Genomic DNA, 25,922 nt, shown 5'->3' with positions numbered 1-25,922 from the left:
TTTTCTGATAGAGGTAAGAGAATATATCGATTCTTTAACAGATTTTGAATGATATACATAAATAAGAATGAAGTTCTGCAGAGGTTCTGCATTTAAAAAATCACAACTTCACATCAGATACTCGCCTAAAATATTGTTTTCAAAACAACCCCAATACACAAACAAATATTTAAATGCAGCATATATGTATGTATGTTTGTGGGTCACCGAAATAGGAATCATCTTAAGCAAAAAAGAAAACCAATTTCATTTCCGTGTATAACGTTCGTTCGTTATCTTATAATTGCATGTGTATTTGTTTCTTTATTTAAATTTAAAGATTAAAATTATAAAATATTTTTTTGTTTGTTTGATATATTGCTATAAATATAATACGTATGTATGCTCTCTCGGCTAATACTAAGATAAAATTTTAGAAAAATATCAGCTGCAAGTGAACAAAACTATTCACATTCTTCTTATAGATGATAATAATCCACAAATTCCACATTACGGCGGTAGCAAATGGGGTTCAATCTAACGGGTTTCCATACCTTCTAATGAATTAAAACCCAAAAATATGGTGTAGAAAGCGGAAGAAATACGAGAAAGGAAAAAACGGTGTATTAGATATAAAATTGTTTTGGATCGACTGTGGATAACTCAGGGTTATATACATTCAATAAAAACGAGTGATGATAAATAAAATTATGGAATGTTTGTTTTTTTACGTCCTTTCGTCCATTCTGTTTCAAGTGGTCTGCAAGGTCTGCAATAAGAAAGCACCTAAAGCAAGACATGCCAAATATAATGTTATAAAAAATATATAAAATAAAGCAACAGCAGTGCTATATAACGAAATAGGAAAGCAGCCAGCAAAGTGAGCGAGCGTGTCAATGACCTGTTTGTCTGAATGGGGAAAAACAACACCAAAACATTGTTCTATGGAATTTAACATGCTCGCCTGATAGATTGATTGATCGGTTGTAATATAATGATGAATATATATAAAAACAGACAGAAATGTAGGTATGGTAGACAGTCAGGCGGATAGAGACAAAAGACACAATACAAAGTTAACATTTCAACACAAAACAAAATAAAGATTCAAAACAATCCACTAAACTGTTGAACTGGCAAGAGGCGGTGTCGAAGGAATAATATTTGGAATTGCCACAACGCAGGCTCCGGCGCGGCTATAGGTTAATGAAGAAACTTGAGTCCATTCATTGGCCTCTGGATCGTATTCTTCAACGGTTTTCAAATAATGATTACCATCATAACCACCCACAGCCATTAATCGATCACCAAGTAATGCACAACCAATGGCATCTCTGCCAATGCTTAAGGAACAAATCTGTGAGAATAAAGATTTTAATAAGATATAAAAGGGAAAAAGTCATATTTGCAAAATTGTACTTACTAAAGTCCAGGTATCAGTGCTAGGATCATACCGTTCAACGGTATCAGTACGACATACAGATGGATTGCTGGCGGGACAATCGTGGCCACCCAAAGCATAAATAAAACCATGAGCTACGGCAACCTAGAATAATAAAGCAACGTTTTGTATTGAGATGAAAATTAAAATTCCGTATGATTTTAGAGCAAATGTAATGAAATAAATAAATGTATGTACACGTTTTTGGCGTTTGATGGCGTTTTTATTGGAGTAGCTATTACATTTTGTTTTTCAAAATATCTTTTTTTCGGAAATATAAGAGTGATCAAAGAAAGTTTTCTTTAGCAACCTCATATATCCCGAACATTCGTGTTTGCAAACATGTGAGAGGACGCTTTTTGGGTATAAACAGTTTTTTGTGAAAGATGTTTTTGAAAGATAACTTCGACGGAATGCATTCGCAAATTAAAAACAAGGGAAGTGATTAGAGCCCGAGGCGAGTTCATTAGTTGTTTTAAAAAAATATTCAAACAACGACAATGGGATTAAATAAGACTATTTTGAAAAACAAAATCAATAATGTGCTTCGTGTAGATAATGGTTTTAGACGCCACATAAGTTAAGACCAATTCTGTTTCGGACAATTTTGAGACGCACAAAAGTTTAAAATTCTGACAATTATGGGCACTATAAGATCAAGTCTCGAATAGTTTTGAAATGGTTTTGTCATCAAAATCTGCTTCATCAAAATAATGGTTTTAGAGCCGATTTAGCTATGTCCATCCTTCAGTCTGTACAGTACTTGGACGGCGAACTTAGTTGGTCCAAACATTTGTACAGTCCAAATATGCACCATTTAGACGTTTTGGCAAAGCTTACATGTATTTTGAAGGTAATTTGACATTTCCGGTTATCTATGGACAGAAAACCTCTTCTCAAAATATTTTTCTTACTGATCCATTTTTTAGTGTAGGCGAAGAAGGTTCGGAATTTGAGCTTTTAATTCGATTTCCATGGTAAGTTCCTGTCATTATGAAGATTTCTAGAAACTCGCAAAAATCATGGGTATTATGAACTTTATGACGAATGTTATTTATACCTTTTACCTTTAGGCTAATCCCAAGAATGTTTGAACAAAATTCGTTTTAGATAATTTGGAGTCGATATAGTTATGCCCGTCCGTCTGTCTGGCTGGAACGGATCAACCAAATTTTGCACTTCGTAATATTTTGCCCAAACTTAGTTTAAGTTCGAAGATGGTCCATATCGGTCTACTCCTTCAGGAACCTCCCCCATAAAAGTTCAAAAATGTTTTGTGCGCACGATAACTTTTAAAGGGATTAACCGATTTGGTCCATACTTTCCACATCGTAATATTTCTACTAGACATAGATAAAGTTCGAATACGGACTATACCGGTTCAATCCTTCGGTTACCTCCCACACAAAATTTCGGAAAAGTGCAGTTTAAGACCTTCTCTCGAATCGTTTTGATTTTTGTTGTACCAACTTGTATTCGCTGCCCTCATTACGACGGTACAAGTTTTTCAGGGGCAAGTCCATACTTCCTGTGAAATGACCCGAAAGCTATAAACCCCACTAAGGCACCATGTGTAGTGATTGTACGCAAGATAACTCTCCAACGGATAAACCAATTCGATCCAAAATTTGACAGTCGCAATATTTTGCGCAAACTTAAATCAAATTTTAAGATGAGCAATATCGGTCAACTCCTTTGGGTACCTCCCCCACAACAGTTAAAAACTTTTCGCTAAAATGGTGCGCACGATAACTCTCGAAGGCAGTAACCGAAGGCAGTCATAGATCAGGTTATTATATATCATATATATCCCACATACAATTTCGGGAAAGTGTAGTTTAGAGCCTCCTCTTGAATCGTTTCGATTTTTCTTGCAACAGATTGTGCTCAAGGCCCCTATTACGATGGGTTTTTTGATTGGCAAGGCCATACATCTTGCGAGAATGCTGTAAAAGAACCCCTAAAGTGGCTGGATCGCAGGACAACTCTCGAACCGAATACTGCGTTGGTATTCACTTTGCATATCGTAATATTTCTTCGAATATTAGACAAAATTCAAAGGCGGTGCTTATAAGTCCACTTCTTCCGATACCTTCCCACACAAAATTTCGGAAATATTCCGTAAAATGGTCTGCGCGATATCTCATAAACGGAGCAACAGATTTGGTCCAAACTTTGGATATCGAAATATTATGTCCCAACTAAATTTATGTTCAAAACTGGGTCCTATCGCTCCACTGCTTGGGGTACCACCCACACAAATGTTCATCATCTTTGTTTAAGTACCGTTCGAGGATCCTTTGGAAATTTTTACCGAAAGTACTCCTAGTGTCCCTGTTTACGATTATATGTTTTTCGTGGGCAAGTCCATATGGTGACCAACTTCAATGACTGGTAGGCGCGATATCTATGGAGAGGAATGTCTCCCAAAATAAGACCCACTTACTTTAGGTACCTCACCCGCAACACTTTTGAACTTTACTCTAAATCATTATTTTTATCGGCAAGTTCATACGCCCAAAATTCTGAAACATCCTATATATATTTTTTGGAATACCGATGGCTGATACTTGTTTACTTCTTTTCAGCTCACTCTGGCCAAGCGTGCTTATTTTGAAATTAGAAAAATGAAGTTAGAAAGACTTATACTTACACCCACACCACCTCTTCGCTTATTCATGGGTGCACGCATGGTCCATTTGTTGGTGTGAGGATCATAACATTCAATTGATCTGTGACATACAGAACCGTCACGTCCACCCACTACATATAAACGGCCACCTAATACAGCCACACCAGCTGTGGATCTCATTGAATACATCGGTGCTACATAACTCCAGGTGCGGGCAACAGGATCCCATCTGTAATGTATATTGAATTTAATTACTTTCGAAGTTTTTAAATTAACCTTTTTCAATACCTTTCAACTGTATTCAAATAACTCCAACCATCATGACCGCCCACTGCATATAACGGTCCCTCGAGAACAGCTACACCCAAACCATGGCGGTGTGTTCCCATTGGATTCAATGGTGTCCAAGCTAAAGTATTCAAGTCTAAACTCTCCACAGTGTTGAGGGTTTTAAGGCCATCACGGCCACCCACAATAATTAGTTTATCATCCATGACCGCTACACCAAACTGTAAACGTCTGGCTGACATATTCTTCCAGGCAGTCCATTTATCCAGTCGAGGGCAATAGCTTTCTATGCTTATGGCACCCTGAAATTATGTTCCAACCATTCCAATCACCACCTATGAACAAATCCACAATAATATCTACCTTTACCTTATGGGCATCCATTCCACCAACTGCCAACAGCCTACCTACTGTTGACTTTCGAGGTTTTGTGCGTTCCGAAGAGATCAGAGATCTTCTTTCAGGTAATAAATGCCATTTGAGTGCCTCCATTACCAACTGTTGGCATTCATTGGAGGCACATACACTCTCCACATGATCCATAATGAATGAAGGCGGTAATAGCGGCAGTCTTACCAATGCCAATAGTTCGGGAATGTGTTTTTCACGATTATTGGGATCGTGTTGTATCCATGACATTAAACTATGGAAGACATCCTGTTCAGATGGAACATTGAGATCATCACTTGCCAGTAATTTAGCCAATTGATCGGCATTTAATTGGAAAAATTCCTGATTTTTGCAAACCTATTTAAATGAAACAATGTGACACACATTAATACCGATTATGCTAAAACTCTCCATTTATTTCTACTTACCTGCATAAAATGTTGGCATGTGTAGGCTGTGGCCAACTGCAACAATGTATTACAACTTTGCTGTTCCGCAAAAAATGCAAATCCCAAACAATTTGAGGGATGTAATTGTCTGGCTAGGAAATTACAGCAGGCAGTGACAACGGCATTCAATTGCAGTAGGCAAGCAGTGGCGAGCAGTGTTTCGACCGTGTCTTCTCTCAGTTCTATAAAACCCGTATAACAATACTGCACCAATATTTGCAATGCATCACCATGAACTTCACCCAAGGTGACTTCTTCCTCTTTTGTTTCTCTCAAAGATCCCGTGAACATTGCTGAGAAATATGCACTCGATGCGGACAATACCAAGCGGTGTGCAGGCACGCTACAAAAAATATATTTTTATAATAAAAACATTCAGAGCCAAGCCTAAAGGCCTTATGTGGCTAATATAAAACTATATTACATAAATAAATTAAAATTTTAAAAATTAAAATAAATAGTTAAAAACTAAGAAATAATAAAATATGAAAAAATAAGACTTGTGCTTTAACTATACCAAATTTTTCGTTATTCCTTCAGACTTAATCCTTGTTTAAACAACTTAGTCATTCTTATATATTACTATAGGGGAAATGTGATTGTTTACCAAGATGTTAGGCTGGAAAGGTATATAGTATGGGCACTAGGCCGGGGCGATTTGAAAACCTTAATGGGCCCTTCGCGTTTCTGATTCCTGGGATTGAACTGAGCAAAAAAGTCTACTGGACCATATGTCTACGATGAAAATCGAGCCTCCCGATTTTGACTTTAAATTTTTTATTGACGTTTTTGGGATATTTTGGCATATAACAGCCAAACCATTGGGATTTTCGATCCAACACAAAGACAAACATTGTAGCCAAGACAGTAATTGAAAACTTTCTAATACATTGCAAAAGCATTGGAACGCTCCTTCAGGGAGTTTTGGCCTTAAGAATGTGCAAACTTTTCGGAAAATGTCGATAAATGACATTGTGCTACAAAATTTGACCCGAAAAATATTCAAGTGTTCTGATGCAAAATTATATCGTGTTGGGATCCATGGACAACGACAATGCCTTTATTTCGTTTAGGTCACTTCGTTTTATTTTTTTATGACGGTAAAAGTAGTGCACATCTGGGTTTCTTACATTTTCAAATTTAAACGGGTATATCTTATTTTTTCCACAACGGATTTCTTTTGATCCTTCTTCCTTTTAAAGGGGTGAATAATGTCTTTTGAATAAGCTATTATTGTTTTAAATCGGTTAACTAATGGCTAAGTTATAGTGGTTTATGTCTGAAAACCCCCACAAAAAACCTATAAAGGAATTTCTCATAATTTTCAAAAATATAATGTTTTTTTGTCTTGTTCAATATTTATTTTGAAAATTATGAGAAATTCCTTTATAGGTTTTTTGTGGGGGTTTTCAGACATAAACCACTATAACATAGCCATTAGTTAACCGATTTAAAACAATAATAGCTTATTCAAAAGACATTATTCACCCCTTTAAAAGGAAGAAGGAGCAAAAGAAATTCGTTGTGGAAAAAATAAGATATGTCCGTTTAAATTTGAAAATGTAAGAAACCCAGATGTGCACTACTTTTACCGTCATAAAAAAATAAAACGAAGTGACCCAAACGAAATAAAGGCATTGTCGTTGTCCATGGATCCCAACACGATATAATTTTGCATCAGAACACTTGAATATTTTTCGGGTCAAATTTTGTAGCACAATGTCATTTATCGACATTTTCCGAAAAGTTTGCACATTCTTAAGGCCAAAACTCCCTGAAGGAGCGTTCCAATGCTTTTGCGATGTATTAGAGAGTTTTCAATTACTGTCTTGGCTACAATGTTTGTCTTTGTGTTGGATCGAAAATCCCAATGGTTTGGCTGTTATATGCCAAAATATCCAAAAAACGTCAATAAAAAACTTAAAGTCAAAATCGGGAGGCTCGATTTTCACGGTAGATATATGGTCCAGTGGACTTTTTTGCTCAGTTCAATCCTAGGAATCAGAAACGCGAAGGGCACATTAAGGTTTTTTTGCTTCCACACAAATCGCCCCACCCTAATGGGCACCCACACCAGATCCTCACATCGATCCATTAAGTTTTTTTGTTTGCGAATATATTTCTATCTACTTTGCAATAGCATCTTGAACAAAAAACCTGTTTGTTCCATAGTGTCAATTGTTTTATTGAAAGAGCAACAAAAACAAAGAAATCTTTTCATTACCAAATTTCTCTGACATTCACCCAAAACCGAAATCAAGTCAAACATGTATGCAAGTCTTTTTTATTGTTTTCTGTCAAGATTTCAATCATTGTAGATTCAAGTACTGCAAATGTTGCTAATTATGTAATTAAGATATTAAATGGTTCATGGAGGCTTTTGCAGGGTTGTTGACTGTGCAATTATAGAGAAAATTATATTAAAATGTTTATTGTTAGCATATCGTAGAATATATTGGTCAGGTCCAGATTGCAATAATTTATAAATTTTTACTATTATTTCGACATCATAAAGGTACAATTTTTATCGTAGTAAACATTTGTAGATTCTTCAGGATCTGGAATATAATGTCTTTGTACTAGAAGATTGTTTAATGACTGCTGATATCATTGATACCCCAAGAAGCGAATTATTTTCAGCTATTTCAGATCCAACTTCTTCCTTCTTGTGGGAGCATAAGTACTCGTTATTGAGCGATTATTATATCATAATTTAGAATTATTAAAAATATATTAAGGCCCGTTCTTACATCTTTTCTTTAAACTCAATTTTTGTTATACCTTACTTTCAGAAAAGTAAGGAATAAAGTTCGCATTACAAAGGATTTGTTATTACATCTTCCATTAAAACTAAATGTTATATTTTGTAAATATATGGCAATATCAAGCAAAAAATCTGTATACCTCAAGTTTTCTCAAATCGGATTGGTTGATTTGAATTTGCTGACAATTGGTCTGTTCCTTTACTTCTGAAAATGGTAAAACCGGCAAAAGTAGTAATAGTTGTAAAATGCTCCCATATGAATTGTATTGTGTCTGAAGTAAAGGAACGTTTTTCGAGTAAAAAGTGGTAAAACTTGAAGATTCTTGAACGTAAAGGAACAGAGCTAAGATTTTCTTGCTTTTGGTGCAGCATACTCTCGGGCGCAGTTTAAATTTTCAAAGGAACACAAACAGCCAGTTTCTGTATGTTGAATGAAGAATGTGTGCGAATGAAACACGCCCGAACTTTAGTTTTCGAAATAATTTTACCTTTGCTTTTGCTTCCGAACAAAAAACAAATTTGAAAAACACACAAGAAATTGGACGTGTTTCTTTCGCACACATTCTTCTTTCGACATACAGAAACAGGCTTTATGTTCCTTTTAATTTATCTGACACTTATTCTTTAAGCAAGCATGTAAGAATAAAAAATAGGTTATCTGACCGATACCGGCCAATATTTAACTACAGAAAGGATGTAATAACGGGCCTAAGGGTAACATATTAAATACTTAAGGCAACCTTTTAACTCTATATATGAGAGATGGCGCCGAAGTTATTAATCTGAATATACTATAAAATAATATTTACCTTTTAGAAGGAAGTGAAAGCTAAGAACCTTTCCCCATCTTCACCCAGCAACGAAAATGAACATATCTAATCTCGAATTAATGGGCTCTTGTCGATTAATCCCTGTTTCTTTGGTCGTTACACACACAGAATGCATGAGTTCAAGAACCAGTAAAGAATCACATTTTTCAAGAGCAGTCTTATATCCCAAGTATTTCTGGCATGTAAAGCAAAAAAGGATCGGACACTCGGAACTGCGCATAAGGTATTCGTATTATAGTGGATATTAACATCAGGCTCCTCTTAAGTGTAAATATAGTTTATTTCTGTTCGACAAGGAAAATCTTCGTTCATTTTTGTCGAATCTGTATCTGGTTCAATATCCAGGTCTAGGAATGTGGATGTCTCCACAGGCTGCGACCACCAAGGTTCATAACATAGTTGAGCAGTTGAACAGGTCCATCGCGTCTTGCAGACTTGTGCCGAATGCTGCATACATATTTTGCATCATTATTCCTTTTGAATTGAGACGGCTGTATTATCCGCACCGTCGTTGAGCCAACACTACGTTGTAGAGACAGTTGACATTCTTCTGCTAAGATAGATGCGTAAAAATAAATCCTGTCTTATTGTAATTTGATTTGTACCTCTCTCTAAAGCCACTTTACGACACATCTAAAATCTAATCTCCCAACTGATGAACAGCATATTATTTAGCTGACGTACGGGAGAATTTTCTAATTGGTACACATGAGTCATACGAAGTCACCCTATTTCACTTTCCTCTCCTTTATTTTTGCGTTGCACCACACTGACACCGCATATCTTAATACAGACCGATTTTAGTGCAATCATCAGCATATGTAACGAAATTAAGAGTGGGCGAGATTAGGTGGAGAAAAAACTTATGAAACCCTTTCTACGGAACTTCAGACTTCTTGTTCCTGTACAGATTTCCCCTAAAAGGACGAGGAATCTGCAATTTTGACTTAAATTACGGGCGTAAATTAAGGTCAAGTAAATCGTTGTTGGCGGGAAATGCAACAACTAAACAAAACAGCAAATACACAGAAAGGACACCACAAGTATTTCAAATATACTTACGTGGTGTAATTCAAATGCAATTTAAAATTGCCACACAAGAATAAAAACAAACGTTTCAAAATATGGACGCAGGCGGTCACTAATTAAAACTTTTATTTTTTGGTTTTGTGTTGACGATCAAGACGATCTTGCTTATCCCCAATTAGGTTGACAAGTAGTGATGGTAAATTATCGATAAGGCAGCCATGTAATAGTCGAGTTTGATAACATTCAATATCGATATACTAGTTTGGTATCGGGGTGGCTCAAACCTCGACATGCTCCCCCCCCTTGCACGGGTGCAAAATTATTGATTTGTTAGGGCGGGGTATTTGGAACTTTCATCCAGGCTTTTCCGTTGTTGACCCTTCTGTCGCTGCGATCTGATTTTTGACTTATTTCCACTCTTCACCATAACTTTTCTGCAGTGGTCATGGATTTCTGATAAGTATTCTTTTCCTAATTTTGCCGGGTTCTTCGATATGAACTCAGCCAACATAGTGTTGTACTTGCAATAAACAGCATATCCCACGTGAAATCCATGAATATTTCTGAAAAGATACTTAAGGAACAAAGAAACAGAAATTGACCATACGATATATGGCCCGTTAGTTATGTTTTGTTCGTCTTTGCACCATACATATGCAATAATTCGAACCAAATTAACAAATTTCGTGGATGTTATACCACAGACTTGTTCCTTGTAGGTATTTCTATTCGACTTAGAAGCCAGCTGATCCGCTGGAACAGTTGATTTGCTTTGTGTTGCGATTGCAACAGTGATGACATCATTATCATGCAATTCAGCATAGAACGAATAGTGAGGATAAATATCAAATGGAACATTTATCAAATTTTTCTTCAACGGAAATTCGTTTGATTTCCTCGTAAATGTCAAAAATATAAATTCCAGCCGATTTGCGGAATCGAATAGTATTTCTTTTGCAAGATCAGACGAAAGATGTTTGTTCAATTTGTCATAAAATAAATATTGAGAATATATATTAAGAAAATGAACGATCGTTATTTTCTTTAACGGAAATCCGCTCGATTTCCCCGTAAATGTCATATATTCTAGTGCCGTTAAAGCTAAATATCTTGTGTGACCGCCTGCTAACATGTCAACCACATATTTTTTTCGAAGTATATTTGCTGCTAGCAGCCGGTCAACTTGCCATTCTGTGGCCACCTGCAATAACGTCTTTATTGCCAGAAATGACTCACAGTTAACACCAAATTTAAAATTTCCATAATCTACCGAGGGACCGTGCATGTCCTTTCGATACAAAATACTCTGACACGGAATATCAGATTCGTGTGTTAATTTTTGGTACATCTTCTCGATGTCACCGTTATATGCGCACATGTAAATGTACTGTTTTAAATTTGCTGAAATCAGTTCGTTGCTTTTAATTACTTTAGCATTGAGTGAGTAAGAACGTTTTGATTGGTATAAGTCATTAATAAACATACATATTTTACTGGTACTTTCCACGTTCGTACTGTGGAGTCTTGTTCTGAATCGGGACGATTCTAAAAACAAAAATGAAAATTTTACTTCAGGCTTTTCGTCAGGTCGACGGTTCGTGTTTTCATCGTAAAATTTTTCCACACATTCTTCATTATCATTAGGTAACATTTCGAATCGAGGCGATTCTGAAAACGATAATGGCATTTTAGCATCTGATTTTCCGTCCTGTCGACGGTTGTTTGTTTCATCGTAAAGTTGTTTACGGGATTTTGTTAGAATAGGAGCCCGTTTGACTTCCTCTTTTTCACAGAATTTGATTGATTTTATATTTGTATTGTCTTCTTCTATCTTTGAATATTCCTCGTTTGGGGCCGACACGATACTGTCGTATGTTATTGGTCCGAAAATAAACCAACCGTAAACTGAATTTTGTGCTATCATTTTTCCGAGCACATTCTTTCTTATACCATTTAGTATTAAGGAGGGGAGTATGTCACTTCCAATTAACATATCCACCTGTGCTGAAATGGCAAACTCTGGATCAGCAAGATTTAAATCTACCACTTCACTTAAATTCAAGTTAGGGAGTGATCTTGTTGGCATTAAACCAGTCAGATTTTGAACTACTATCACCTCGGTGTGGAGTTCGAAATTGTGTTTGTCGGCACATAATGCTAGTTTACAAGATTTGTTAGCATCAGCCACCATTGTGCCACATAATCCACTAATGTGGAACTCGGCCTGTTTAGTTTCTATTTTCAAGCGCTCTGTTAATTCATTCGTCAAATACGATCGTTTAGAAGCTGAATCAAAAATAGCTCTTATAGTAGAAATTTTACCACGATGTTTAATTTGTACCAACGCAGTTGGCAACATAACATCATCGTTACTCAAAGTCATGTACGTTTGAGTATTGGTTTCGGATACCGAACTGGAGGAGCAAGGCAATTCATTCTGCTGTTCACCAGTCGTGAAGTGTGTTTCAGTTTGTCGACTCATTCGTGGTTGAGGAAAACTGTTTATTTCACGCGCTACGGCATTAGCAGTCGATTGTTCTTGTGATGCGTTTGTCAAATGAAGCTTCGTATGATGTTTCTTGCTGCAATGCATACATCTATGCATGCTGATACACTCTGGAGTAATATGTCCACTTGTTAGACAATTATTACATAGTCGGTTTTCTCTTGCCACTTCAATCCTTTGGAGTGTGGCCATGCTATTGAACTTTGAACAATTTTTCAACAAATGATTTTTTCCACATAGGACACATCTATTTGAATTTTGGTATATGGAAGTTTGTTGAGTTCCGTAATCAAATCTAGAAGGTTGAGGAACTGTCTGACTTTTGAGGCGATCAATTCTTTCCAACACCTGATGCCTATTAATAAGAAACTCTTCCATTTGAGACCACTTTGGTAACTCGGAATGAGATTCAAGAGATTGTTCCCACAATGTCAATGTCTCTATAGGAAGCTTCGTAGAACATAAATAAATTAATATCGGATCCCACTGACTCACACTGATTTCGTGAGCCTGAAGAATTGCGAGACAATCGCTAATAGTTAATTGGATCCGTTTTATATCTTCACTGTTCTCAGATTTTGCAGGTGGAACTTCAAACAAAAGTTTGAGTTGATTGTCTACTAACACCCGTTTATTTTCGTAACGTTTCTTTAATGCATCCCATGCTAGGGTAAAATTTAAATCTGTCAAAGGAAATCGATCAACGATTCTCCCAGCTTCACCTTTTGTTTTACTTTTTAGATAATATAATTTTTGCGCTGATGTCAATCTGGCATGAGTACCATATATGGCCGTAAACATATCCCTAAAAGTTGGCCATTCTTCGTAACTTCCGTAGAAGTCTTTCGTATCACAAGGTGGCACTTTAATGCACACCTCCGACAAATCAAAAGTTGTGGTTGGGGGAAACATGCTTGAACTATGAAACATTGAGGGATTTGTAGTGTCTTCCCCCACTACATTATTGGAAAGATTTCTTCTCTTTTTTAAAATTTCCATTAAATTGGCTTTGGTTGTTTGATATTGTTCCCGAGCGGACGCAAAATCTTCCTTTGCTTTCTTTTTATATTCACAGTTTACTGCCATGTCATCGGCAAGATAAACGCTCTCGAAAGCGGTACGGACGTTATGCCAATCCTCATCGATTGACTCTAACTTAGTTTCTATCAACGATTCAGATAGATCTTTTTCCGGGGTATTTAATTTCTTGGCACATGATCCCACCAAATTATCCCGTTCGTATTCGAAACGTGTGCAAATTGTTGATCCCATTTCAATATTTGTTTATTATTATGTTATTATACAATTATTTTTTATTTTATTATTTGTTATTTTATATGTAATTTATATTAATTTTTATATATTTTATATTATTATTATTATCACTATTTGCCTTCTTTAACTATCAAGTTTCTTTCAAGATAAAGAGACTGAAGTTATTTAATTTATTTTATTTTGGCTTTAATAGCTTTTTATAAATATACTCCTCGAAAGTTTATTTTTTAAACTTTGGGAGTAAAATCCACTATTTATTTATATTTATTATTAATTATTTATATTTTTATTTTATTGATATATTTTAATTTATTTTTTACCTTTTAATTTTATTTGTGATATTATTTAATAATGAAATGGAATACAATGAAATGCAATCACCATATCGAATTACGTTATGTTACGTGTGTTCTGTTACGTTAGGTTACGTTTTCACTAACTGACCTGTTATTTTAATATGATCACTGATATTCAGTAATCGTTACTTATAATGTGTATAACACTATGTAAACAAACTGACCGTCTGTCCGTGTTATTTATTCACAAAATAAAATAGAAAAATACGAAATTTAATGTGAAGTGGTGATTTTGTTATAAATAGGAAAATTTTTAAATATGTTTTTCGCAATTTGTTTTATTTTTATTTGTAAATTATAAACGAGCAATAAATATTGCAAAACCAAATGTATGTTTTTTTGTTCTTCTTCTTGACTCAATGATAGTGTTGAGATTTGCCGTACTTTTTGCATAAATTAGAAGCAACTGGCGAAATGTTTCAACACTGATGGCAAACAAAATGATTTTTATTTTTTGGAAATTTTTTAATTTAAGTGTTAATAATTAATGGCAAGTCTAGGCCGCTAATTTGTTTAAAAGGCTCGAAGGACCATGTACAGATTTCCCCTAAAAGGACGAGGAATCTGCAATTTTGACTTAAATTACGGGCGTAAATTAAGGTCAAGTAAATCGTTGTTGGCGGGAAATGCAACAACTAAACAAAACAGCAAATACACAGAAAGGACACCACAAGTATTTCAAATATACTTACGTGGTGTAATTCAAATGCAATTTAAAATTGCCACACAAGAATAAAAACAAACGTTTCAAAATATGGACGCAGGCGGTCACTAATTAAAACTTTTATTTTTTGGTTTTGTGTTGACGATCAAGACGATCTTGCTTATCCCCAATTAGGTTGACAAGTAGTGATGGTAAATTATCGATAAGGCAGCCATGTAATAGTCGAGTTTGATAACATTCAATATCGATATACTAGTTTGGTATCGGGGTGGCTCAAACCTCGACAGTTCCAATTAAGGCATAATTGAGTATCCTGCGTTTCATACTAGAGTGCAAGATGGTTTGCCCGATGTCGTCACTGTGTAACTTCTGATGGCATCAAATGCTTTTGTTGGACCTGATCCACCAGCACTGTTTGTGCCACAATCTAACTCCTCTATGACATACATATCTCTTTAGGATGAAAAATCAATATTATATTAACTTTTTTTTATAAATAGGCCTTTTATTAGTGTTGTGCGGTTGTTGGACTGTGGATAGGCAAATAGATATATCTCGTACTCTATACACATCGAATGTTCTTGTAACCACGATATTTAACAAGTAAAAAAGTGTCAGTCGGATTTGCCTACAGATATATACCCTCAGCCAATGTGAAGCGAAACTTTTACCTCTAGACAGATCGAATGTATTTATGGTCTCTTCAGAATTGTGTGTCCCTTTTTGGACATTTGAACTTGCCGACAATAATGTGGAATAGGAATTAACTGCACTAACACACAAATGTTGGACTTTTGTAGGGCTGGTACCCTTAGGGAGGACCGATATGGGCCATTTTAGAAGTTAAACTAAATTTTGATAAAATATTAGGAGATTCAAAGTTTGGACCAAATTGGTTGCCCCATTCAAGTGATATCGTCCTAGCATTTTAGTGACATTTTTTAAATATTGGGGAGAAGTAACGAAACTTATGGACCGGTATTGCCCATGTAACTAAGTTTGGATATAATATGACGAAGACCAAATGTTGGACCAAATCGGTTGAACAGTTCGAGAGTTACCGTGTTCTCCGACCGCCACATATGGTGACATAGGGGTTTTTTTACACCTTTCGGGCTTTTTTTCCCAAGAAATATGGACTTGCCCCTGAAAAAACTTTTACCGTCGTAATGGAGGTAGCGAATGCAAATCGCTTCAACAACAATCAAAGTGATTCGGGAGCAGGTCTTAAAGTGAACTTATCTGAAATTTTGTGTGAGAGGTACCAGAAGGAATAGACAAATATAGTCCATATTCGAACCTGATCTATATCTGGTAGATATATTAGGATGTGCAAAGTATGGATTACATCGGTCACTCCCTTCAAGAGTTATCGTGCGCAGAATTTTTCCGAACATTTTTGAAATTTTGTGGGGGAGGTACCTGAAGGAGTGGACCGATAAAGCCCATCTTCGAATTTAAACTATGTTTTGATAAAATATTACGAAGGCCAAATTTTGGATCGAATCGACAGATCCGTTCGAGAGAGCTCCAACCGCTACAAAAGGTGTCACAGTGGCTTTTTGAACCTTTCCGGCCATTTTGTCAGGAAGTATGGACTTGCCCCTGATGAAACTTGTACCGGCGTGTGGGGGGAAGTGAATACAAGTTGTTGCAACAAAAATCAAAGCGATTCGAGAGCAGGTCCTAAACTGAACTTATCAGAAATTTTGTGTCGGAGGTACCCGAAGGAGTGGGCCTATTGAGTCCATATTGGAACCTTATCTAAGTCTGGTAAAAATTTTACGATGTGCAAAGTATGGACCAAATCGATTACTCCCTTCAAGAGTTATCGTGCCCACAAATTTTCCGAACATTTTGGAATTCTTGTGGGAGAGGTGCCCGAAGGAGTGGACCGATGTAGCTCATCTTCGAACTTAAACTAAGTTTGAACAAAATATTACGAAAGCCAAAATTTGAACAAGCCAAAAAATATTATTATTTATTTATTTATTTATTTTGTTGTTGCGAAGAAGCCATTTGGCCTATTAATATCACAACATGCAATAACTACAAATGTGGTCTTCGAATCAGGAAATGTATCTTAAAATATTACAATTCAAATCTTATAACTATAAGTATAATTAAATGTACATATGTGTGAGCGCTAAAAAACTACAAGGCATGAATAAGGCTCCCCAGCCAAAATAAAAAAATAGTTAATATATACCTGTTGGTAATAACAAAATGAATCAATGCACCAGAATTCCAATACAGTAGACTCTACAAAACAAATGACAAGTTTTATTCGTGACAATAATATTACATCAGCCCAACGTATTATTAACTGCAAAGCTTTCAAACCTTTGTCGAAATATACTTCTGGAAAACGAAAACTTTCGTAGCTCTGCAGGAAGATGATTCCATAAACGAAGAGAGCGAACAATAAAAGATCTTTCGTATAATGATGTTGAAAAACGTGGAAATATAAGTTGTGTGTTTCTAGTAGATCTAGAGAAAGCAAGCCGATCTCGCAGGAGACCGGGAAGTTCAAAAATTACCGATTTATAAAGAAATGAAACAACTCGTTGCTGAACAAAAGTATTAAACGGGACTCCTAGGAAAATCATTGCCTGCTCCGAAATATGGTCATATCGGCGCATGTTATAAACATATCTTACAATCATATTGAACAGCTTTTCTACTTTTCCAAAATGTTCATGCGTTGTACCCGATATAACTTCTATGCCATAAGAAATGATAGATATTAACATAGAATAAGCAAGATTTTTCTTGACAAAGAGAGGCAAATACAATTCAGTAGAATACAATTTCCGGAGAATATTAACTACTCTAGGGTATAACGCGTCTATATGCGCTGAAAAATCAAGTTTTGTGTCGAGTATAACTCCTAAACATTTTAAATGATCAACAAACTCAATCAACATTCCATTAAGTTGTATATTAATACCATTATTTAGGCGACATAAGGGACCCAGAACTATATCACAATTTACTCGTACATATTTTTCCGCATATGTTCCGCGAGCGTTGATTTCTACTGACAGGTTTCCCGGTCGCCGGGGTCCTTTTAGTTGATATGGCGAAGCTCATCATGCTCATTTAATGAATTTGAATACATTCTAACAAACTTTTCGCTGAAATAGCTGTTCCAAACACAACGCAATAAAATTAAATGTGGCGAATGAGCAATACGTTGTTAATACGCCACAGGTTCCGCTTATAAATATTTCACAAACAAAAACAGCAATATGAATTCTAATTTATACAATTCTCTCTCATACTGGTCGACCCGGAACCGATCGTTGTCAAGTGGTTTATGAGAGATTTCTGATATTACAAAAAACATGTAACCGTTCTTTCAGTGTAATAAAACCATCTAAATAAAAATACAGTACTCATTGTTGTGATACGGAAATAATTTGTATTTAACTTCTCAATTCAGCATCACAAAATGTTATTGTAAAATAATCTATGATTATGGATATTGAATATCCCTTTGAAATGTTGCATACAATGATATTGATTGAAGCGTGACATTTAAAAACATTACATTCAATATTTATTTTGCATTACCTTCAGATGGTTCAAAAATTCGACGATTTTTAAAACCCCACAACAGTTAATGCTTTAGACTTTATATATTTTCACCTTCCTCCATGTCTGTGGAAATTGTTCTTAATTCTACTGACATAAAATTGTAATTCGCAACGCAAAAACGAAAAACAATTCGATTCCTATTATGGTAAATAAACAAATATATATCCATAAATTCAATCTATAGATGATGATGGTACACCTCTACTAGTCGGTCTTTGTTTGAAAAGCATGTGCAAAAGTTGTCTACAAGAATTACAAAAACAGCAGCAGCAACAACAACAAAACCTCTCGACAAAGAATTAATAAAGTGAATGAACGACGACGATGACTACAACAAGCTAATTGATCATTCCTAACACGATGGGGGGAATGGATGGTAGGTAGTAGTGGCATACAACAGCCAGTGGACACAGACAATATGTGAATGTTTGTGGTGCGGTGGCATGCATATCTAGCTGAATGTCTGCTGTAATAAGTCTCAGAGCAACCAAAAACAACAAATGAAATAAAATAAAAACTGCGACATCAAGTACACACCATCCAGCGACCCCAAGCGACGAACATCATGCAAAGTTCTCCAGCAGCAGCAACAGCCCGTAATAGTAGTAGTACCACAATTCATTTTTGTCGTTGTTGCTGTTATTGTTAAAGTACAACAACTACAATTCACTTTCTACCGATGATCATAGTCTCTTTTTCTCATTGTTGTCAATAAAAACAACATCGGCAACTGCCATTCGAGCGGCTGCAGCAGGCAACAGCATCCATAACAAGAGGAGGAAATCCCAACAAGAAATACAAACAAAGAAACTTACAATTGTGTTTTTCAAGATTTCATATTAAAACAAATGCGAATCAAGCGAAGAAAAACAAAGAGATGATGCTGCCCGGCCGATGAAGATGACGATGTTGTTGAGGTCTGTCCGCCGTTTGCTGCAAATCTCTTAATGTGGGAAATTAATGGATTTGTTTGTTTAATATCCAAGCGGCAAACTGACGGAAAAAACGACACAATAATAAAAGAAATGCCAAACAACGACTAAGATACATGCTGGGAAATATGAAAATCTGTACATGGATCTTGGAAAAGTGTAAGAGAGGTGATATGATTTGCAACCCAGCAGATTGGTATTTCCCGTGAAACTATAAAGGATTGAAAACTGCTGCAGTTAGACAAAGAACATTTTTTTTAAATTCTTTGCACTGATCCTTTTTTGTTGAAACTCGACTAGTGTCAATCATTTTGTGACAACAACTTCTTCTTTGTTTCCATTCTTCAGTCACTTTGCTTAATTAATGAGCTGGTTTAGTTGTTAAATGATATGTCCTTTATAAAGCAGACTCTTAACATGTCTTTAATGTGTTATGCAGTTAAAACCCAGCGTATTTTTTATTCTTTTAGGAAAGAAATTTCTTTAAATTTCGAACTTTTTTTCGATGCTTTTAGGGGTGGAGTATAGATTTATTGATCGAAAAAATGTTTTAAAGAAAATACTCTTTTTTTAACTTTTTCATAAGAATAAGGCGTTTGGAAAGGCAATGATTTTCAAATATTTAAGAAAATTGAGAATATGTATTCGAAGATATAGGAAATCGCGAAATTATGCTTTTACATCTAGTTTGAACTAAGATAACTAGACGTAGACCTTTGTGCCCATTTTGATTATGCTTCATTTGTGAGAATCTTAGGATCGTAGAAGTAAAATAGAAATAAAACATTTATGATGCCCTGGACATGGCCACGACACCTTCCAAAAACAAAAGCGAGGGAACTACTCCTTGAGGGTGTGTGCTTCAAATGACGACTTTTCTTTTGAACGTGTTGTCTACCAAATTCAATGATTTGTGGATAGATACAGTTTGTAAAGGACCCAGATTATACTATCGTCGTGCAATGGTTAGTCTTCCCGGGTTGTTCATTTTCTTAACGGGTGTGGCATTAAGCCCAACCGAGAGCTCAAGATAATCACAATGAAGGCAAGACAGGATAATAAGAAGCTTTTACAAAATCTACAAGGTTCATGATACATGGGACTGAACCATCAGCGTATAAAATACTAGAATTTCAGCGAATAATTTCATTAGCAAAAAAGAGGCTAGGAAAGACACTGAACTTGCAGTATTTAGGGCATCATACATATCTCTCATTTACTCAAAGAGTGACACATCTCAAAAAATCCAGTTTCGAGAAAAACACGTTTTAAGTTGGCAATTGAAAGTTTACTTCCCAACATAAAAAGATAGTTACACAAAAAATAAAATAACTACTTGGACCATATTTTGCAAACAACTAGCCATATATCAGTGCTAAATTTCTTGCTTGGTAAGCAGGCGAGGCAGCTTATGTACGCAGGCCTTTAGTGCTTTTGTTGAAATATGTCAAACCCGTAGGTAACAAACTGCAACTCCTTGTGTTTTAGAGGTATGATCATGAAAATTTTACACAAGATAAAGTAGAAGTCGTAGAAACAAGTAAAAAAGTATCAGTCAGCTTTGCTGACAGAGATATAACCTCAGCTTGTATTGAAAAAATTTTTCCCCAAAAAACGTGGGGGTTTTAAAAATTTTGGATGTATGAACCGACAAAAATTTTGATTAATATTAATGATCAAAAGTTTTGCGGAGGGGATACTTAAAGGAAGGGCCTACATTGACCATTATGGAAGTGAATCTCCAGCCACTACATATGGTGCCATAGGGGTTTTTTACACCCTTCGGGCTGTCTGCTCAAGAAGTATGGACTTGCCCCTGAAAAAAATTTTACCATCGTAATTGAGGCAGCGAATGAAGGTTGCTTCAACAAAAATCAAAGTGATTCGATTGTAGGTCTTAAAGTGAACTTATCCGAAATTTTGTGTGGGAGGTACCGGATGGAGTGGACAAATATAGTCCATATTTGAACCTGATCTTTATCTGGTAGTTATATTAGGATGTGTAAAATATGGACCATTTCGGTCACTCCCTTCAAGAGTTACCGTACGAACAATTTTTTCGAACATTTTTGAACTTTTGTGGGGGAGGTACCTGAAGATGGGGACCGATATGGCTTATCTTCGAACTTAAGCTATGTTTGGACAAAATATTACTAAGGCCAAATTTTGGACCGAATCGGCAGATCTGTACGAGAGTTATCTTGCGCTCCAAGCACCTCACACGGTGTCATAGGGTTATTTTGCAACTTTGGGTCTATTTTCTCAGGAAGTGTGGACTTGTCCCTGATGAAAATTGTACCGTCGTATGGGGACAGTGAATATAAGTTGCTACAACAAAAATCAAAGCGATTCGAGAGCAGGTCCTAATCTGAACTTATCCCAAATTTTGTGTGGGAGGTACCCGAAGGAGTGGACCGATTGAGTCCATATTGGAAACTCATCTAAGTCTGGTAGACATTTCACGATTTGCAAAGTATGGACCAAATCGATTACTCCCTTTAAGAGTTATCGTACGTACAAATTTTACGAACATTTTCGAACTTTTGTGGAAGGAAGGAGTGGACCGATATAACCCATCTTCGAACTTAAACTAAGTTTGGGCAAAATATTACGAAAGCCGAATTTTGGACCGAAACGATTGATCCGTTCCAGAGTTATCGTGCGCTCCAGCCAGCCAGACAGACAGACGGACATTGCTCAATCGACTCCAAATTGTCTGAAACACATTTCGTCCAAACATACTTGGGGTCTAAAACCATTATTTCGATGAGGCACATTTTGCCCGTATGAAAGTGTGTATACCCTCGTTAACATAAATGCTGAGGGTATAAAAATAGAATTTACTAACTCAGTAATCACATTTTTGAGTTATGACAGTCTTTGAGTAAATGAGCGATATGTACTTACCGAAGCTGAAATACGACGATTTGTGCAGGTCGGCAGAATGCCAATCAATCGACTGTCAGAAACAATGCTTTTTGGAAGGAAAACTCAGGGAAGGGAAATTTGGATGAACAAAACATATTGACGGATCGCAATGCAGAGCTCAAAACCAGTGGAACAACCTACACGGTACCAAGATAAAAAATAACTAAATAAACCATTTTTGAGAATATGGGAATAAAGCAGATTGGTCTGTAATTTCTCGGTGTTGTTCTTGTTGTAATAGCATAGAAGCCTACGTAGAATCATATGTATAAGCCTGGTTTGGAAGCCGCTGGCCGAATCACTATGATTTCGGGTCAATTCGGTAGAAAAAAATCCGCTGCCGTGGGATCGCATTCGGTGTTGTGAACGTTATCGTAACCTATGCACGGATTTATAGTCAAACTATCAGATGATGACAACAGTTGTCTGAATGGAGTCACCCTTGATCTCTCATTGGAAGCCAAGTAACTCGGCATCATTCTGGACCACAAATTAGCGCGGAAAAACTGTCGAGGAAAGCGGCAAGGGAGGTAGCTCTGTATTCCTACAAGAATTCTATTGACAAGAGCTAGGGACTGAGATCACGGAGCTGAATTTATGGCGCAGTTCCGATTAGGCCATGCTGCGATTCTACAATGAATAGACTGAGCTCGGAGAAAATCAGTTATTATATATGACCACAAAATAACTTGGAGCCAATAAATGTACACATACCGCACAGGGACACTATCACACCACTCCTAGACGACATAGAGATTTATACCGATGGGAAGTGGAACAGGCATATATTGCGACTCCCTCACCTAACGGCTCTCATGTAAGTTAAACGAAAATGTTATGTCTTCCAAACTTGTCTGCGAAACTTAAATTGCTCAGGTTACTCTACAGTTTTGGATTGTACGAATGGCTTGGGACCTTAAATCAATTGTAAATTTATGTTGAGCCCCTGACCTTTGCAAGAACGAAGGGAATTAAATGACGGATGAGCTGGCATGTTGCGAATTGGTTGAGGTCACCCGATGCTGCTGTCGATAACTCGATGAAGTCACCCCTTTCGCCAACTTCGTGCAGCTATTAGAACAAGGCTATTGGAATAAAGCTAGACAGATTTGGCACAACGAACCACAACGAACTAAGATTTTCAAGGCAATCTAGCCAATCCTCTCCAAAACGAAGAACCTATTTACTTTCTCTGAAGAAGTCCCACCTGAAATTGGCAGTAGAAATAGTAACGGATCACTTCAAAATCAGAAATATGTCTTGAAAATTGCCGACTACGAAAGGCTATGCGAAAATGAAGAAGAAACCGAGGGATTCCAGCTATTATGATGTCGCTGTCAAATGCTCACGAGGAAATGCTGGACCAACAAATGATCCAATCTCTGACAGCCTTCCAAGGCAACTTCAGAGGTCCACATCTTTGAATATATCATTAATGAGTGTAAATTGTTGTGATCAATAAGATTCACGGTGCTCTTGAATCAAATTTAAATGGACGGTTGTTTAGGTTTTTGCGATTTTGCTTGGAAACCGCAAGTCCCATCAAAATGGGAATAAAGAAAATGTTGTAGCTATCAAAACTCTCTACAAGATTGACCTTAATGATATTTTCGTAGGTTTTACAACTTTTGAGATGTAGAAGTTGAAATTGGGACAATTCAAATTCAATTCATTTCTGTATCGTCTCCTTACAAAACAATGTCATTACTGCAATTTCCCAACTTTAACTTATAGATCTAAAAAATGGTACAACCTAGGAAAAATTACATAAGACAGTCTTGTAGAGAATTTTCACAGCTATAAGATTTTCTCAGGTCCCAAGCCGATAAGACTTGCCGTATTCAAGCAAAATCGCGAAATCCTAACAAAAAACCTAAAAATGTAAACTGAGCTTATTTATCTCAAAAATGGTACAGCCTGAGAACAAATCATAAACGTCAATCCTGCGGAAAATGTTCACAGCTACAACATTTTCTTTAGCTCCATTTCGATTGGACTTGCGGTTTCCAAGCAAAATCGCGAAAACCTAAAAAACGCCTAAAAATGCGAATTTTGACAGCGATTTATTTAAAAAGCGCTCCGGAGATTTTTTTGTTTTTTGATTTTCCTCATCTATGAACATTGTAGTTTCAGAATCCACAAAAACTTACCAGGTGTAAGCACCTTCCATTTAAATTTAATTCAAGAGCACCGTGGATTATTTCTACGCCCAATGTGCTATTATGAAACTTTTCTAAGTGGAGCAAGTCCTGCCTACTTGTACATTGCCAACGATCCCAGATGAACCCAATGTAGAATATGTATCTATCTTATGTTTCTAAATACTTTTTTCAATAGCAATTAAAATCCTTTCTGTGGTATATGAAAAAAATTACTTTTAAATTAAATTACAGGCTGACCCATTTTTATGATTCATAAAACTGCTTTCTATCTTTTCATATCTATTTTATTGTCTTTATTGTACGATATAATGTACTTACCGTCTGCCATCAATGCCTGCAATTAAAACAACATCACACAATTGATGATTTTCCAAATACAATTGCATTCGTTTTAAGACACTCTCTGCATGATCGGTGCAACGAAAGAACTCATCTTGGCTTACCGCCGAATTTAAGCTACCCAAACTAAAGTCGCGTGAGAATGATTCAGCATCGAGTAATGATATGCGGGCGGAAGATGAATTTGTGGATTCCCGTGAGGGACTCTCTTTGTTGGTGGCATTACTACTATTGGCCATGGTATTTTGGATTTTGTTCACGACGCAAATGCAAACAAATGCTATGAGATCAACAAATCATTGGTTTCGGTTCTGCTGCATAAAATATGCAATGGGCCAGTTATCTTTATCTGCGTTTCCGGTAGGTAGTATCACTGTTATTGACGTTTTAGATTTTTTTGCTATTAACCTTGTGTAATTTTTACTTTCAGTAAATATTTGAAATTAAAATGTTAAAATCTCACAGTTGCTTGTTTTCTAGTTTTTTTTTATTTAATTTTCAATGTGCAACCAGCAACAAACAATGCAATTCTTAACTGAACCGTCGTCCCGTCGCATTGGAATAACTAAAAGAACTAACCAGTACAACCAGCATTCTTACGTGGTAAGCTCTGCTGATCGTCCGACTGCACCTGGACTGGCCAACTGACTGAGTGACTGACAAAACAAAGCAGTTTTTCTCTATGCTCTCTGCTCCGTTGTTACAATACCACCAGCCTAGTACTCAAACAAAGACTAACTGATGAAAAATACAGCGTAGTCGTTGGTTCTATGGCAAAGACAGACTGCCGTCAATTCAATTTACTGGCCTTTGTCTCCGCCAACCTCCGCGTCCAACGTTGTTTTAATGTTCAATATTATGGAAAAGTTGGGTACGGTGTTGGTGGGGAGAAATGCAATCGAGAACAGATAAATTTGCAACCACAGGCGAGGGTCGCTGATGGCTGATGAGTCCAACTAAATCCTATTCTTTTTTGTGTTGTTTTACACTTGACTCGTAGCTGTTAATGTCATTGTCACTTTTTTCCAAGCGTCCAAACGTTTCTTTTTCCATTCACCGTTCCGTTGTTGTTGTAAACACCATCTTCTAGTGAACACAATTACAATTTTATTATTTATTTATTTATATTTTGTTGTTGTTAATGCAGAGAGAGCTTTTTTCGTCAACAATTAATTTGTTTATATCGCGAATTTTTTCCGTTTATTTTGCTCGCTTTTGCTTGTGTTGTTTTTTAGTGATGGTTAAGAAATGGGTAATCGGTAGTCAGTGTTGTAAATTTATATTAAAATGGGTGAAAGGTATTCGTCGGATTTTTAAAAAGGAACATTTTTGAGAATATTGTGTATTGATATATTCAG

General features: G+C 36.2%; 1 protein-coding gene across 4 annotated transcripts; it reads right to left on the bottom strand.

Annotated features, from left to right (window-relative positions):
- Positions 1 to 249: 249 nt before the first annotated feature.
- Positions 250 to 25,832, bottom strand: LOC141399427 (kelch-like protein 5). 4 transcript variants are annotated; one of them, XM_073978132.1, is made up of 8 exons: positions 24,544 to 25,832; positions 5,159 to 5,522; positions 4,710 to 5,087; positions 4,341 to 4,642; positions 4,074 to 4,281; positions 1,403 to 1,525; positions 1,106 to 1,336; positions 250 to 536 (listed from the first exon to the last, which is right to left on the bottom strand). In XM_073978132.1, the coding sequence occupies exons 1-8, from the start codon at positions 24,801 to 24,803 to the stop codon at positions 459 to 461; spliced, it is 1,944 nt and encodes a 647-aa protein (XP_073834233.1). In that variant the 5' UTR covers positions 24,804 to 25,832; the 3' UTR covers positions 250 to 458. The 4 variants fall into 4 exon arrangements, with proteins under 4 accessions (XP_073834233.1, XP_073834231.1, XP_073834232.1 ...); XM_073978130.1 differs by having other exon boundaries at positions 4,704 to 5,087; positions 24,544 to 25,818; XM_073978131.1 differs by having other exon boundaries at positions 250 to 533; positions 4,704 to 5,087; positions 24,544 to 25,818.
- Positions 25,833 to 25,922: the final 90 nt, after the last annotated feature.

The sequence above is a fragment of the Musca autumnalis genome, unplaced genomic scaffold, assembly GCF_047663935.1.
Source record: "Musca autumnalis isolate F117 unplaced genomic scaffold, ASM4766393v1 scaffold_3, whole genome shotgun sequence".
Taxonomy (NCBI): domain Eukaryota; kingdom Metazoa; phylum Arthropoda; class Insecta; order Diptera; family Muscidae; genus Musca; species Musca autumnalis.
The sequence above is the reverse complement of the archived record's forward strand: the minus strand, read 5'-3'. Positions and strand labels throughout refer to the sequence as shown.

What these genes read in the sequence shown, in the direction of transcription:
- LOC141399427 (XM_073978130.1), bottom strand. Translation starts at nt 24,803, where the DNA reads ATGGCCAATAGTAGTAATGCCACCAACAAAGAGAGTCCCTCACGGGAA. An exon ending in TGGATGCCCATAAGGTAAAG is followed by an intron (nt 4,643 to 4,703) that starts GTAGATATTATT and finishes ACATAATTTCAG; the next exon opens with GGTGCCATAAGCATAGAAAG. An exon ending in GCACTGATACCTGGACTTTA is followed by an intron (nt 1,337 to 1,402) that starts GTAAGTACAATT and finishes TTATTCTCACAG; the next exon opens with ATTTGTTCCTTAAGCATTGG.